Raw genomic sequence first — 16,979 nt, 5'->3', positions numbered from 1 at the left:
GAAAATCAGTTTTACTTTTAAATTCTATTTTTCTTTGAATATTTAGGATCTCAATTATGCAACAACTTTTGAATGATTTTGGGGATACATTATTCATTATGAGTGGCTAATTAATTGTCTAGGGTGTCTAAAGGATCCTATGTATTGAAACTTTATTAGTTTACTCAATTTTTTTATTATAATTGTTACTTTGACTATGTTCATTTTATTCTAAACTTAATACTTGTAATTACTTGATCACTAATTAGATGATTTGAGATTTCTTATGATGCAACATAGATAAGTAAGGAATAGACTCTTGGACAAAATAACACATGTTAATTCTTGGACAAAATAACACATGTTAATTCGAGAAAACATTCACTTGATTACACGTGCAATTTTTAATTATATTTGTGATAAATATTTTCATGTTATGAGTTCCTATACTTAATGTGTTCTAGAATTCTAATTCACATAGACATATAGTGAGTTACGTTAATTTAATAAACTTGTTAGATCTATACATAAACTAATAAATAAATTAGAGTGCTTGATTGATATAATAAAAAACCTAATCAACCAATATTGAAATAATTCAACAAAGTGGATTTGCTAGATGAATTTAGAAAATCTTAGGTTTTAATTGATTGTCCAAAATTTAGGGTTTAATTTTTTTGAGTAATTGATTGTCCAAATATAGTTAATTGTGACTAATTTTAGTAATTAAGAGATTTAGTTACCAATCTCCGTGGAAACGATCTTTACTTATCATTTTACTTATCTTGATCGCGTATACTTGTGTATTATTCGTGAGTTACATAAAATCACAAACAATAAGTCTTTTACATATACACATATATTACTCATAGCAAATATATTCAAAAGCAAGTTTAAATTCTACTTTCAACGAGTGTTATTTTTTTAACAAATTTGTTATTAGTTTTAATACTTACAACAACAACTTTCTAAAACTTTAAAAGAATCAATATTTTTGTATTGAATTAATTTTACACCTATTACATATCAATTTTTGACAATGTTATATTTAAAATATCAGTGTTCATAGTTTGAAATTGTCCAAACTATTTTATACAAATATTCTATGAAATCAACAAAAGTTCAAAAACATCCAATTTATCCCTTCTTGAATGTACATTATTTTTTCAATAATAATAATAAATATCAACCAATTCATCAATGATGCATGAGAATGACGTGACTTGACAAAATCATAGAGGTTAAATGTCTAATATTATTAACCCTAAGTCAAGATGTAGTTACAATGGTCATCTTATTAATTTGTCATGTTGGAGTTAATCCAAATAATTCTATACACTATCATTCTATGCCTATCAACAGGGCCGGGCCGGACCTTTCATGAGGCCCATGAGGCGGTTGCCTCAGAGCCCATGAATATTGAACTATTTGGAGCCCATAAATTAGAAACCCTCTCTCTTTGTAAGGGCTTATTGCCCAATCGCCGACCCTCTTCCCCTTTGCAAACATAGCTTCGCCCCTGCCTTTCTCTCTCTCTTGCTTTTGCTCACTACCTTGCTTATCTTTCTCTCTTCATCACTCCTGGCTTCACCTTCGCCCTTGTGCCTCTCATTTGCTCTCGTCGTTGGCAACTCACCCTGGTTTTCGCCTCTCGCCTTTCCGTCACTCATTACCTCTCTCTCCTCTTGCTGCTCCACCGTCCTTCATCATCGCCCTCATGGCCTCCTGGCCGGTGGCTTACTCTTCATCGCTCACTGCTTCTCTCTCGCTCCATTGCTTCGTCGCATGGTCGTAGTTTCACACCCTCACCGACTCAGCCTCATGGCTGGTGGCTCGCCGCTCTTAACTCTTGCTCCATTGCTCGTTGTCGTCGATGGCTTGCTGCCTTTTAATTGCCGATTGGCTCATCAAATTCAAGGCCCATTTTTATATTTCACCTCAGAATTTCAAAATCTCATATACAGCACTGCCAATCAACATGAACAAATAATGGCATACATGCAATTATTTAAATAGTCACATGCTCAATACAAATATATATATATACTTTGATTCATCATAATTGACAATAAGTACATGTAACAATGCTGATGAAATAAAGAGTTTTTTAGAAAAATCATTCACATTAATTCTTTAATCAATAACTAATTTTTTTTTCTCAATTTACGTGTCGATCTCCAATAACATGGCTAGAATGCTTCTCAAACCTTAAACTTGCTCAACATGTGCCCTTTGCTTGAAAATAATTTTTTTGAATTTTTTCTTTTTTTTGTCTATTTTTTTATTTTTTTCCCCTTATTTTGTCTTGACACGTGCAACCAGGGCAGATCCATGCATGTGAAGCCCAAGCAACTCACAATTAAAAATATTTTTTTAATATAAAAAATAATAAATTTTACTAATAATTTAGTAATTTTATCTCATTCCAAAATTTGTTATGTGTAATTTTATATCTCAAAAAAAAAAAATTAATCTCCCCCTACATAAATTTCTGAATTCACCCGTGCGTGCAACTCGTGCACTAAGTCCACACATAGCAACATGCACGTAACATTCCTACACATGAAGCTTTCGTGTCCACAGCTTGGTAATCTCCAATCTTCTTTTCTTCTTCTTCGATACTTTGGTCATCGACGTTTATTTTCAACAGCCAACTTTGTGCTCATTTTTCCTATTTTCATCTCTTCTTCTTCCATTTCCTCATATTTCCTTCTTCTTTGTTGCCCAAAAAGGTCTCTATAGCCTTTCGCTAGATTGGTTTTTCAGATGACTTTCTCCATTTTTGCTTATTCACTAAATTATTTCTTAAAACCACCTTTAGAACTCTCAGACCAATCAAAACATGATTAATTTTGCACCCCATTCTCCATCAAGACCCACTCTTATTATACCCCTATCTATGGTTCAAAACACCAATCAAAACTTTTTTTTTTTTTTTTTTTGGCACAAAGCTCACATGAAAGCCAAATCTTATTGAGATTTGTAGAATCCGGAGCCCAATCTTTGCAAAATAGACAACCCCAATCAGTTACAGTGTTCACACTGTAATTGTTTTGAAATTGTAGTTTGTCCCCTCCATTACATTTTCTCTTTCATTTTGACCGTTGCAGATTAGTCTTTTAGGTTTAAAGAATATCACTTGGGCCCTTTTTAAGTTCTTGATTTTTAGTTTCATTCCATATTCTTTTGAGATTTACACTAGCACTCTGTGATCTTTGGAAATTCCATATGCACCTCAAAACTTTGATGAGTTACATTAGTACCCCAATTTCAACAATTACCAAAATATCCTTCAGATGGAATCTAAATTGTCAAAATGCCCTCAAATCATTTTCCTTTAGAAAAAATTTCATCTTTTATTTTTTAATCTTTTTAAAAACCTTAGGTATTACATCCAATACTCCTTAAACAAATTTTCTTGAGTCAAGGCTTATGATAAATGCTCCAAAATTTCTTAAATTATTGTTATTATGTTATTTTCTTTAATTTAAATTTAGGAGTATTATAGTTAAAAACCAAAAGATAATGTAGAGATATTAGTTGACTAAATAGAAACAGAACAAATATACCATTTCAAGGTAAAAATAATTAGGTAAACATTTTACTGTGTAAAATAAATTATTTTCAATATATTACAAAAAGAATCTTTGTACTCTTGAGGTTAACATTTATGATCTATCAAGAACTTAATAAAATTATATATATTATACCCTTGAGATTAACATTTAAATTTATTTTTACATTTTACTTCTGAGTCCAAGTTATAAAAATGATTATTCTTTTAAAATCTAAGTTATAAAAATATCTCCAATCAAGTATATATATGGGTTTTCTATTGTTGGCGCACAAGATAAAAAAATTATTGTAATAAAATATTTTTACTATCTTAATTGTTTTTAATTTTTTACCATAACTGCCTTCTTAGGATACCTACTCGCAAGACCCCAACCGCTCAGTTCCATAGTTTCAACAAGAGAGCTAAATCTAAATCTAACATAGTAACTACGTAAATAGTGAATTCAAACTTAAAAACTCACGCTACTCATCACTCCATACTGACCACTGAGACAACCCCAAAGAACACCATAAGTGCTTCTTTATATGTATAATGCTTTCAAGTGTTTTAACAATAGAGCATATACAGTATTACAAACATAGAAAAGATAAGTGTTTTTAAAAATATTTACTTTAAAAATATTTAAATTATTTAAAATAGTCAAGCTTATCCTTAAGACAGATGACAGAAGAAACCTATATATATATATATATATTATCAAATTTTAGAGTTCAACAATTTCTCATAAGAATCAGTCTATTTCTTTAATTTTAATCACACCTGTGCTACTTCCTATTATACTATAACAGCACCAACACTTTTTTCTTTTTGTTTTTATACATTTTTACCCCCAAAAGAGCAAATATTTTCACTGAATGAGAACAGTTCCAAAATGGCATCGCTGTGAATTGAAAGCAAAAGTAAATTACAGAATTGCAGCTTTATGTAGGCATCAAAGCTGCTGTTTAATCATACAGTAATCTTGAACCTCAATTGAATGAGCAGAATGGACGTGAGAGTATGGCACTAGCATGCACCGTCCATGAAATCAACCAGCAATTCTTGAACCATAACTCTATCAGGCATCTTCCCAGCAGCTCCATATATTGGAGCAAGCCCCCCACTAATTGGACCTGGCCTTTCTTTTACCTGAAAAGTAAGAATGCAAATCGGCTCCATAAAAATTGATGCGACCAATATCTTGTTTCTGGAATTAGCATAAACGCAATACTAATAAAGAATGCCCCCTAACCTGATGGTCATAAAGAAGCAAACCTTATCTTCACTACCAAGGCTCACCATAAGAAACATACTAATACTAATAGTAAAAGAACAACTCACAGTTTGTACAGAATCTCTTAGGTCCTTCAGGAAGTCCTCCACCACTGGCACATGTTGAAGGGTCACGCAGATATGGATGCTGACAAATGTAAATAAAGTCTCAGAACATAATCACGCTACCTTGAAGAAATCTAGTCCTGCGGCTCCTCATCAACTATACGGCCTATACGCTATCCTAATTGCCATTAATGTGGACAGCCCAACAATAGAGCTGCAATCAAGTTTAAGACATGAGAGACCTAAAAGGTTGCATTACCCTAATTTTCAATTGCAGTTAATTCATTCTCTCGGGCTTTGTTTGAGAGAGGGTTAGTAATAGAATAATATGAAAATGAATGGAGTGGAATGTAAACTATTTTCTTCTCATTTGGAAGAGAAGGGGATGGAAGGTAATGGAAAATGTCTCTCATTATTTGTAAGAGCAATGGTAATAAATAGAATGGAATGATATTAAACAGTAAATGACCATTATACCCTTCTAATGGAAGGCAGTGTGTGATTAAATCATGGAATACTTTGAATTTTAAAAAGCTACTAAGATTAATGTTGTTAAAACATAAAATTAAGTTTTCCATCCATTCTCTCCTAATTCGGGGAAGACAGACAACGGGGCTTCAGTGGGTAAGGATGGAAGGCGTTTCCATCCATTTCCCTACTATTCCATTACTATTGTCTCTCTCAAATGAGGACCCTCTTTTATCCATTTCCATTCCATCCCCCTCACCCAAATGCACTGCCAGGGTCCTATTTCCATGCAGATAAAACCTACCTGTTGGGCCTCTGCAGTGCATTCAAATGCCAGCCTTTAGAAGACATAATGTCGTTGACTTCAAATATGTCTAAAAGGTCAGATCCAAATGCCACAATCGTCATGTCTGGCCTTCCAATAACAAATAATTCAGGAATTTCCTTTATTCTGCAAAACAAGCAAAGGTGATTTCCTGTAGTATACTATTTGAATGCTAAGAACTGTCAACTGAGAAATGATACCCTTTCTGTATTCTCTTTGATACTTCCATGATCTCCCTGGTGTTACTCAAGTAGCCTATAATTAATAGAGAAAATTCAGTCCACGTAAGTAGTAATGTTGGATAGCAATCATTGAAACCAATTGGTATTTTACTACCAAAGACAAGTTATTTACTGAAAGCTGGCAATAACTTGTCACCTTCAAACCCTAAAGACATCATTGCAGCCCAAGCACCAGCAATCAAAGCCCCCGGCCTGCTTCCAGCAATGGTTGGAGAAACATAAAGCCCGCCAGACCACTCAGTAACTGCAGCATGGATATAAAAAGGGAATTTACATGCAGGGCATTAGACTAAGGTTAACCAAATATAGCCTAGTGTCCAATACGAAGAGCAATAAAAGAAGAGATGAAACATCATACTACTGAAGATAACAAAAAGTTGCAGGCAACCATTATAATTAGACCATGCTCTTCTGCACTTATGATGTCTCTATCCTTAAGTTCATGTTTACTACGAACAAATACTCAATTTGTTATGCTTTCCAGAAATATGTTAAGAAGTATCAATTCTTAACCCTTGTGACACCAATCAAATTTGTGTCACAAAGAAACATGAATCATTAAATTTATTTATAGTAAACCATTTGATCAAGTGTATATAACTTACCAGCAACAAATTGATGCTGTTAGCCAATATCCAATAAGTTAACCAGCACAGATTTGATTAATACCCCGCGAACCATGCATGACACGAGAAGAAACAGTGTATAAGCAAAATTAGGTAAAGAAACAGGAACTAACAGCTTTTACAATAATATGAAAATTAGGTAAAGAACCAGGAACTAACAGCTTCTGCAGCATCACCAATACATTGATAACTACCATCAAACAAAAATCTAATATTGACCTCATAGCACTAATAGTCTCTCCTCTTAAAACTTGATATATCATATATTATAGCAAGTCATGGCTTTATCACATTATAGTTGAACAGTAGCACAATAGTGCAGAATCACTTCTCATAGTTCCTAGGAAACCTCTTTTACCAGCAATTTATGCTTTTTTATCCACATTCCCAGAACCAAGTTATTGTCCCCAAAATTTTGAAAAAGGCCTGTAAGAAACTTTTCTATGACGTTTATAGGGTTCTATAGTGTGACAAAAACTTCTTATCAACTCAGAAAATCTAATAAAAACATTCTCAAGACACATTTCTTGTGATTTTTTACTATTTTTTAAATGTTCTTGACAACCACTTCCATAAACTATGACTCATTTGTTGGAGGATGGAGACCCCATACACCCTCCCAACCATGAATTTGATGGAATTTTCTAGTGCCCTTTTTCCACTATGGGGGTTTCCATCTTTCGGAGTTTGAAACCTTGAGACTTCAACTAATAGATAGCTTTATGGTCCTTGGCAGTGTAGGTTACAGGGGGTGCATGGTGCATGATGTGTTCATCGTGGATCAAAGTTTGCTCATCATATTTACAAGTTGGCACAAAACAAATTTGTGGAAAAGCAATTCACCCACACAGTGCAAGGCATTAAATAATCAACAAAGATCAAGGTATGATACACACACACATGCTCAGATGGCAGGGATTGATTATGGTGATACCTTCTCTCCTGTAGCAAGGCAAGATACCATAAGACTTCTCATTGCTTTGAAGCTTTTTTAAATGGCTTGTTGCAGGAGGAGATTTATGTTCAGCAACCTGAAGGTTTTGAGATTGCAGGTGATGGGAGCAAAGTTTATAGGCTTAACAAAGCACTTTATGGCTGAAACAGGCACCAAAGGCCTGGTTCAGCAGATTTGACTCACACTTAATCAAACAAGGGTTCAAGTGAAGCCTAAATGAAGCCACACTTTATGTCAAATGTTGTGAAGATGGGAGGCAACTGCTGGTTTCTTTATATGTTGATGATCTGTTAGTCAAGTAATGATTCAGAAATGTTGCAGCAATTTAAGAACGAAATGGAGCAGCAATTTGAAATGTCAGACTTGGGGTTGATGAAATACTTTCTTGGAATGGAAATATACCAATGCTCCTCTGGTATTTTCATTTCTCAAAGAAAGTATGCTTTGAATGTCCTTAAGAAATTTAAAATGGATCAAACAAATCTGTGGCTACTCCTTTGGTGCAACATGAGAAATTGTCAAGGGATGATGGTGAAAAGAAGTGTTATGCATCATTTTGCAGAAGTTTAATAGGGAGTTTTTTGTACTTCCAGCCACAAGGCCAGATTTGATGTTCTCTGCAAGTCCCTTGTCCAGATTTATGAATTCTCCTAGTCAGCCTCATTTTGGAGCAGCTAAGAGGATCTTGAGATATTTAGAAGGCACAGCAGATTATGGGATATGTTTTGAGAAGAAAGAAGCAGCAAAGCTAGAAGGATATGCTGGTAGTGATTGGACAGGCTGTGTGGATGATTCTAAAAGCACTTCACAATATGTTTTTCACTTGGATCAGGGGTGTTCTCTTGGAATTCAAGGAAGCAAGATGTTGTGGCCCAGTCCACTGCTGAAGCTGAATACATTTCAGCTGCTGCTGCTGCAAATCAAGCCATTTGGCTTCAAAAGATGTTGAAGTATTTAGGACAGGAGCAAAATGATCCTACTGTGTTATGGTGTCATAACAAGTCATCCATTGCAATTGCTAGTAATCCTGTGCAACATAGTAGGATTAAGCACATCAATGTGAAAGTTTCATTCTATTAGAGAAGCTGAGAAGAACAATGAAGTTAAGCTGATGTACTGCAGATCTGAGGAGCACCTGGCAGGCATTCTGACCAAGTCTCTACCAAGAGCAAGATTTGAAATCCTCAGGGAAATGCTTGGAGTCTCAAAGAAAACTCTTATGGAGGAGTGTTGATGTCATAAGAGTTTCCTTAGAGACTTAAAGTCAAAGATATTTTTTGTATGTTAACTTTAGTTAGTAAGATGTTAGGTGGAGAAGAATGGTAATCCAGAATTCTATGCTTAAATTCTGGAAAAGTAGTTTATAGAAGGCAATGGCTCATGTACTCTCTTTTGTAATGTGTTGCCTATATAAGGAGCTTTATGTTAATGAAACCTGAGAGAAAAATGAGAGGGAAGTTCTATTTCTCTGCAATTTCTCTCTCGTGTTCTGAAATTTAACATTTCATTACATATTTACAAGTATCAACTTTTATAAATTGAATTCTAAGCATTCAGGTACTTCTAAATCTCTTAAAGGATAAAAATTTTATCCATATAGAAAATACTGGATTTAGTATTCACTCACCAGTACACTTGAGACATGGCAACTTAAAAAACCACAGTAGAATGCACCTGTGTGTCTTCATATAGGATTGAGATGAATTTAAGGTAGAACACTGACTATTTGTGTAGGGCGTATGTTTCATGTCATTAATTACCAACATAAATGGCACATGCTTGATTCAAAAATTATGGTTGCAAACAATTGATTCATGAATTTATATACACAACATTTCAAGATCTTGCTCCCTCTTTGATTCCCACTCAAGTTCGACAGTTAGTTAGCCCATACCCCTTGTCCCTCTCTCTCTAGTCCTCACCTACAAAAATAAATTAAGGTAACTTATTATAAAAAAAGAAACAGGAAAACCATACCTTTCGAATTTTGTGATCCCTATATAGGACTACACTTGTTCCTTTGGGAGCCAACCCATACTTGTGCACATCTACTGATATTGAAGTAACTCCTGTGACGGAAAAATCAAAAGGTGGAATAGGGTACCTGTGAAAAGAAGATAAAACATTGACCTTAGACCTTGATAAACAATAGAATCTGTTGGCTAGAAGTCAAATAAACTGCTTTTTCTGCAAGTCCCAGAAATAAACTCGTATAAAATGCCTACCACTTCACTACAACTTAATGATTACAAAATGATTCAGACTTTATTTGGCTTTTTGCTGAAAGAAAGCACAGCACAATTCTTTTTAAGGGTAAAATAAGAGAAGCTGTAAGCAAGTGTTTTGAAAAAGGAAAATAGATGCAATATAGTTGAATAGATCAAGAGCAAAGACATACCCAAGTTCCCGAGCAAAAGGCAATACAAATCCTCCAAGACAGAGGTCAACATGGAAACAGATTCCACATGTAAAAGCTAATTCACCAAGCTCCTACAAAAGGAATTGCCAAGTGAAAAAAAAAAAGGACCGATTATGACAATAGATTTTCATATGCAAATAATTCAGTCACATACCACAATGGGATCAATAATGCCATGAGGGAACCCAGGTGCTGAACCAACTATCTGACAATTTGAAAATTTGAAGTTACATAGGAAAACCATATATGCAAATGATATCATTCAAAATCCATAGTCAACAAACCTAGAAAGTTTATTTTGATTTAAGCTTCTATCACATAATCTAGGAATAAAATGAAAAGCAAATGCACAAAGTTTAGAAATGTATACCAAGATAGTGTTTTTGTTTATGCGCCGCTTGATAGCTGTGATATCTGCTACAAACTCTTTGTTAACAGGGATCCGCCACAACTTGATGTTGAAATATTGTGCAGCTTTGTCATATGCTGAGTGTGCAGATTCAGGTATTATCCTGTGCTCAACAAAAGTCATTAATATAATCCAATAGCAGATTTTAAATCAACAGTGGCTAAACAAAAGAGGCTAGCTAAAAATCAACATACATTTCAGGTCTTGTTATTCCCTTCTTAGCTTTCATAAAGTCACGTGATGATTTCACGGCTAATAATATACTTTCTGTCCCTCCAGATGTCATATTGCCACATATCTGTCCTCCTGAGGCTTTTTCTTTCCCTCCAAGTAGCGCAGCTGTCATTGCAACTACTTCTGCTTCAAATCGAACAACACTCTGGAACACATCCAGATGCAGAGGATTTGTATGTGAAAACCTGAAATGTCATTCAAACTAAGATCTTAATAGAGGTAAGATTATAGAGATGACTCCTTATCATAGCTACTGGTATGCCTTGCAAATAGCAGATAGTTTGGATATGGAGTAGACCCAAGTAGCAGATCTGGGTCAAATATATATGTGGGTCGAAATCCAAGGCAAAAAGGACAAGGAAAAGACAAAACAACTTAAAAACCATGCAATGACCAAGTGGGGTCCACCCCACCCAATCATGAATGGTTTTAGCCTCTGAAGATGCACAATCGACCCATCTACGAAGAAAAGTTGGCCAAACAAACTTGTTATTGAGCAAATTAAGCAAGGAGAAGGACAAAGGAACCACAAAACGAAGTGGAAAACCCTCCATGTGATCCATGATCAGGTGGAGTACACCCCACTCAATCATGACCGAGTGGGGCACACCCCACCCGATCATCCATGGCATTAGCAACCCCAACTCCTAGCAAGTTCAACAACAAGGGGTATCATCAAGCCAACATAAGAAGGAAAAGCCAAATTGGGGCCCTACCACTCAGCCATGACCGAGTGAGGTGTACCCCATCCGTTTGTTCTCCATCAAAGCTCAATTTCACCATCTCCCAAGCCCGACCATGCAATCCGCCACCCCCAGGAGCCTCTCTTGTAGCCAAAAGACCCTCCCAGGGCATTCCTCAAACCAAGCCCGAGAGCCTCTTTCCAAGACCCTTCTTGAGACCCACAAGAATATTCCAAAATTCCATAGAATATGCCAAGAATATGTTGGGAATATGCTGAGAATATGCTATCCGATAAATATGGGTTGGCCACCACATGTCCCTCTCTCCCTCCTCTATAAATAGAAGAGCCACCTCCTTTCTCAGATAAGTTCACTCTTGCTCTGAGATCCTACTCTTTGTGCTCAAGAATTCGAAGACTAACTTAAGCTTCAAAGGGTTTGCACAGGGACAACCACCCACGCCCCTAACTAATTGTCCGTCTCAGCAGGTCATCTGGTCATCAAGGGAGCATCCGATCATCAGCAAGGCACCTGATCACCAGGCATCCATTCATCAACAAGACACCTAATCACTAGGCATTTGTTCATCAACAAGGCACCTGATCATCAGGGCACTCGGTCATCAAGGCACCTGATCATCAGGGCACTCGGTCATCAAGGCACCTGATCATCCACAAGACTCTCCAAATCACTTATACTCAAGACTTGCAAATCTCCAGATCATTTGCATATAGACCTCTAGGTCTCCAAATCATTTGCATCCAAACCTCCAGGTCTCCTTATCATCAGCACCCAAACTTGAAACTCTTGGGATCATTCCTTGAGATCATTTTTTCCCGCACTACAAATTAAGATACTATGTCCACAAGGGCATAAAAAGCACTGTACTCATGTTGAGCATAGAACAATAATGAAACTATCCACATAGACCATGAACCTTGAAGAAAACAAGAGTTCTGAAAATTTCTACAAATAAAAAATAATAATCGAGGATTTTTCTAACTTCCTGTCATGTTTCCATGTTGTCAGATTGGTCTAGCAATATCAACTACGTGATGCAACACATTCATATCAATTATCTTCATTGATTGCCATTTCATAAAACTTTTTCATATCAAGATGATGTTTGAACTTTATCTAACTATCCATGGATGCCTATAAAAAAAAAAAAAAAAGAACCAAGTAATGCATTCTTCTATTCCAAACAAGTGCGTCTGGGCCTGCTTGAAAGCAAACACATACAAACCTAAATGATGAGGATCATATCTTATTGAGTACATAATAAGAGCATAAACCATGAAATAGTAAAGTAATGACTATTTCCTTGGGTCAAAAATGTTTTTTCTTTTTTTTTTGTTGGGGAAGGGGGGACTGAGGAGTAAACAATAAAAATATTAGCTATTTTACTCAACACATGTGCTTAAAATTTCTTTATCCGCTTTATACTATATTTATTATATAATAACACTATTATAGTTATTATGTAATAATAATAATAATAGTTTTTTAGGCAGACAATGAGGGAAGCCATGTGGTGGGAGGGTTGTACACAGACTTGATACTCTTCTAGGAAAACATAACAGTGATCTTAAATGTGCCATGTTACTAACATTGAACACGCTTGATTTATCAGAGAAAAATGTCCTTCACTCTCGCCTCCTGCAATGTAGCTGCAGAAAAATCATAATATTGTTATAACTGACCGAAACAAATTAGAAAACTAATGTTGAAATCTCCTTATGTAGGAGAACATTACATGGCTTTGCATCCAATAAACATACACTGTACCAGAACATTTGCCTTGCCAAGCTACATCATTTCTTTTCTCTTCGTTCATTTTCTCTAAGGCTCCCACTCCTAAGCCTACTCTTGGCAACTCTGTCCTCCACCCATCTCTTTTAGATTTGCTAGAACTAGAAGATTGCAACTTATCCACTACCTGAACAAGCAAAGAACCTATGCATTAATCAATGGAAAACAATTTCCATACTCAGAACTAGAAACTTCCGTCCAGAGAAGGAAAGAAGAAGATATGATGGAAGGCATAGAAACTAGAATACATAAACAACATATTTTTTTCATAAGTAATAAACAACATATTATTGTTACCAGAATTATGTTGATATTGGAGAGAAAACAGTTTATCCATAAACTTAAGCTATAAGGGATGCCCAATAATTCATGAAGATTTCACATCCTCCCCCATTGAGATCCTCTTCCAGACATGGAAACATGAGTTCACATGCAAACTAAGTTAAACAGGATGAACAAGTAAACTGTGGAACAAAGTACATCCTTGTAAACATAATGATTGCATAATACACTTGTTCAAAAAACTGAAACCTTCAACAGTTTATTAGGTAGTAATGGCTGAAAATGCAAGGTAATGGATGCAACAAGCCATGTTTATCAGCTTCCTTAGGCCAGGTTGATTTTGTTGTCAAAATTCATGTGTTCATTTTCAATTTTTTGAGGTCAGCTTTCATTTTCTGTTAGAAAAAATAAAAAAAGAAATTTTGTTCATTTTATATCTATTCTATTATTTAAGCAAACACTCTTTATGGTATACTGAAGCTTTTGCCACGTTAACCACTTGCACCCATCCCTAGCATTAACCTCTTTTGAGTCTATGCACAAGTCTGTAAAAACCACCCTATCCTCACTCTATGGTCAGTCGATAGCAAAAATGGGATTCTTATACCTTGCAAGTTCTTTCCTCCTAAATATCTTGAGGCTTCCATGGTTGCCACTTATTAGATTGGGCCTGCTAGCTTCTACCAGGCCCAAAGGAATCCTTAATGAAGGCAGGCTAGGCAAGAAGTGTTTGATGGTTTCATTGCCAATTGTACTGAGGATATAGTTAACCCCCAACCTTATCATCATGTCATTAGTGGTTAGCAGGTATTTAACTTACGACCAACTCAGATGGTTCTATTAATTGTCACAGAGCTTGGCTCATTGGTGACAAGATAGACTTTGAGGAAACCTTCAGTACTGCTTTCCGTTGTTTCTTTCAAGTTACCCATTCATCAACTTAATGTTAAGAAATGCATTCCTTGTCATCGTCAAAAGAAAGTGTACATGAGTCAATCCCAAGGTTTTGTTGATATTGTTTATCTAATCATGTTTTTCAACTGCAAAAGTTTCTCCATAGCCACAAACAAGCCCCCCCATCATTTATAGTATTCCTTCTTGTTAGTGCATGGCTTCTTTCAGTCTTTCACTGATACTTTTCTTTTCATTAAACACGCTTATAACTACTCTACATTTCTTGTCTACATCGATTACATTATCTTCTCTAGGACTCCTAATAATTCCTTTCCTAGTCTCTTGACTGCTTTTCAACATGAATTCACTATAAAAATTTTGGGCAAGCTATATTATTTTATCAACATTACAGTGTCTTAAATCTCTTTTAGCATGGCTCTTTCTTGGCCCAAGTATATTTTTAATTGTCTCTCTGAGATAGATATGCTTGGTGGTCAAAAGCTTGTTGCCACATCTTCCTCTTCTAGGTCTCAATTCTCCATCCATGATAATGACTCTGTCTCAGATGGCTTTCAACATCACAGAACTTTTGGGGGCCTTCAATATTTTATTCTTAGTTGTCTGAAGACTCTGAACATTGCCTTTGTTGATTAAGTTCGCCAACTCATGCTTCGTCCTTCTCACTCCCATGAGCAAGCCATCATATCATGCACACTCTTTGATATCTCAAGGGCATAATTACTCATGGCCTTCTTCTGTCTCAATCTTATTTGATCTCTCTTTATACCTATTATAATGCAAATTGGGCAAGTGATTCAAACAATTGTCATTCTCTTAGTGACTTCTCTATCTACTATGAATCATCACATTGCTTGAAGCACCATAAAGCGATTCTTCATTTCTTGATCCAATATCAAATCAAAGTAAAAGATACTTGCAAATACCACTATGGAGCTCATCTAGATTTAGTCTCTTTTGAGTGAGTTATATATCCATTTTCTATCACCCCTCTTGTTGTGTGACAGCATGAGTTCCATTCATCTTCTAGGCAACATTGTCTTTTGTGCTCAAACAAGACACATCGGGAGTTGACATATACATTCACTTTGTTCATGAACAAGTGACTCATAATCAACTGTGTTTGGATCATCTGCACGACCTATCAAATTGCCAACGGTTTCACTAAAGCCCTCATATTAAATTCGATTTTCTACTCTCTGGGTCAAACTCAGTGTTCCCCAAGCCTGAGTTTGTAGGGGGTAATAGCATACGTGTAAATCTGAAATAGTGAAGAATTAAGAATCGATAACTACACAACTTGGGGCAAAATAATCATACAATTTAAGGATAAATAATCATACAACTTAAAGATAGGATAATTATATATTTTGAACTCCTAACTCACCAACTTGCTTATATAATCCAAAGCTTAATCTCTCGGCAAAGTAAGCTAACGATCTACCCTAATGCTATTTTCTTCTATCCCCGACAGAAATACCATTTAATGCTCAAATTTCAAGCACGTTCAGTACTTCCTCATAAATGATCTCATTTTTCTTTTATTGCCAACAGACGCTCCTATTTGACCTCATTTTCTTTCGCTGCCAAAAAACGAACTTTCACTGAGTCTCAGATAAAAAAAAATAAAAATAAAAAAGAAGCAGCAGCACCAATTAATGCTTCAATACATTTAAAAGATAGAGATAAATCCAAGCCTTATCACCGACCTTTTGTTTCTCTGCATCGATGTAATTCCTCACACCAGGCACCAACCTGTCATTCAAAGTCGGAACATCAAATATCTCGCGACAAAGTACATATAAACAAATAAACAAATTAAGAATACGTTAATACTTGATGGAGTCGATGAAGAACCCTAGAATCGTTGCTTTGAGCCCTTTGTCCCGAACGAGATGCAAGGAGGACTGGAGAGCCCAGGCCGCGAAGAGGGAGAGAAGAGGGGCGAGAAGCAGAGCGAGAGGCTCGTATTGAGACAATAACAAATTCGCTGAAGCCCTGAATCGATTCAGCGAAGTAAAGAAGGAAGAAAACTCCATTTGGGTATCAATTGGAAAATCCAATGTCGATTGAGGAGATGATGAATTTAATTAAAGAAACGAAACGATGTCCGGAGTAGTAATTGTCTCTTGGAGGATACGCTGGTTGGTTTGTTAGAGCTTCTAAGTATAGCTTTTACGTAATAACTTCGCTCGATGCGCTCGATGGCTTTGCCGCCCCCTGCAACTGAAGGTTTGTCTTGTTGCCCACGCTTCTCTTGATTGGCTGGGTTTATTTCTTTGGAGTTTCAACTGGTGGCGGTGGATCTGGCAAATGATACGCATCAAAATTGGGAAAGTGTCATTCGCACTCCTTGTTCTATCCAAAATGACAAAATTAACCCCACTCAACTTATAAAATTGTATGCCGCCCTTGCCCCTTCTTCCTCCATCTCCCCTCACCGGCGAACGCTCCCGCCTCCCTCCACTCTTTCCATGTCCGCCTCCAACAACTGATAGTCATCGCCATCCTATCGCAATCATCACCTCACCCTACCCATGCCAACTGCCGTTACTACATCCTTAGTGGTAGTTGATGCGAGCAAGATGAGATGGCTAAGCGACAACCAACGATTGTTAAAGATGACCATGAAAAAATGGGGAGATGGAGGCGATTATGGTTTTTGGATGAGGGGAGAGAAAGAAAAAAGAATGAAAGGTGTTTTGTAATTTTGCAGTTTGAGTTATGATAATTTTATCA

At 36.1% G+C, this 16,979-nt stretch overlaps 1 protein-coding gene across 5 annotated transcripts; it reads right to left on the bottom strand.

Moving 5' to 3' along the window:
• Nucleotides 1-4,338: 4,338 nt before the first annotated feature.
• Nucleotides 4,339-16,570, bottom strand: LOC127809892 (sphingosine-1-phosphate lyase). 5 transcript variants are annotated; one of them, XM_052349049.1, is made up of 15 exons: nt 16,077-16,559; nt 15,950-15,995; nt 13,016-13,173; nt 12,845-12,904; nt 10,512-10,736; nt 10,279-10,420; nt 10,063-10,113; nt 9,888-9,979; nt 9,467-9,593; nt 6,514-6,529; nt 6,045-6,152; nt 5,867-5,921; nt 5,646-5,792; nt 4,877-4,955; nt 4,339-4,684 (listed from the first exon to the last, which is right to left on the bottom strand). In XM_052349049.1, the coding sequence occupies exons 1-15, from the start codon at nt 16,277-16,279 to the stop codon at nt 4,562-4,564; spliced, it is 1,632 nt and encodes a 543-aa protein (XP_052205009.1). In that variant the 5' UTR covers nt 16,280-16,559; the 3' UTR covers nt 4,339-4,561. The 5 variants fall into 5 exon arrangements, with proteins under 5 accessions (XP_052205009.1, XP_052205013.1, XP_052205012.1 ...); XM_052349050.1 differs by lacking the exon at nt 4,339-4,684 and having other exon boundaries at nt 4,875-5,087; nt 16,077-16,570; XM_052349053.1 differs by lacking the exons at nt 12,845-12,904; nt 13,016-13,173 and having other exon boundaries at nt 16,077-16,225.
• Between the last annotated feature and the right edge of the window lie 409 nt (nt 16,571-16,979).

This window comes from Diospyros lotus, chromosome 9 (assembly GCF_014633365.1).
Source record: "Diospyros lotus cultivar Yz01 chromosome 9, ASM1463336v1, whole genome shotgun sequence".
In the NCBI taxonomy this organism is placed as follows: domain Eukaryota; kingdom Viridiplantae; phylum Streptophyta; class Magnoliopsida; order Ericales; family Ebenaceae; genus Diospyros; species Diospyros lotus.
The sequence above is the reverse complement of the archived record's forward strand: the minus strand, read 5'-3'. Positions and strand labels throughout refer to the sequence as shown.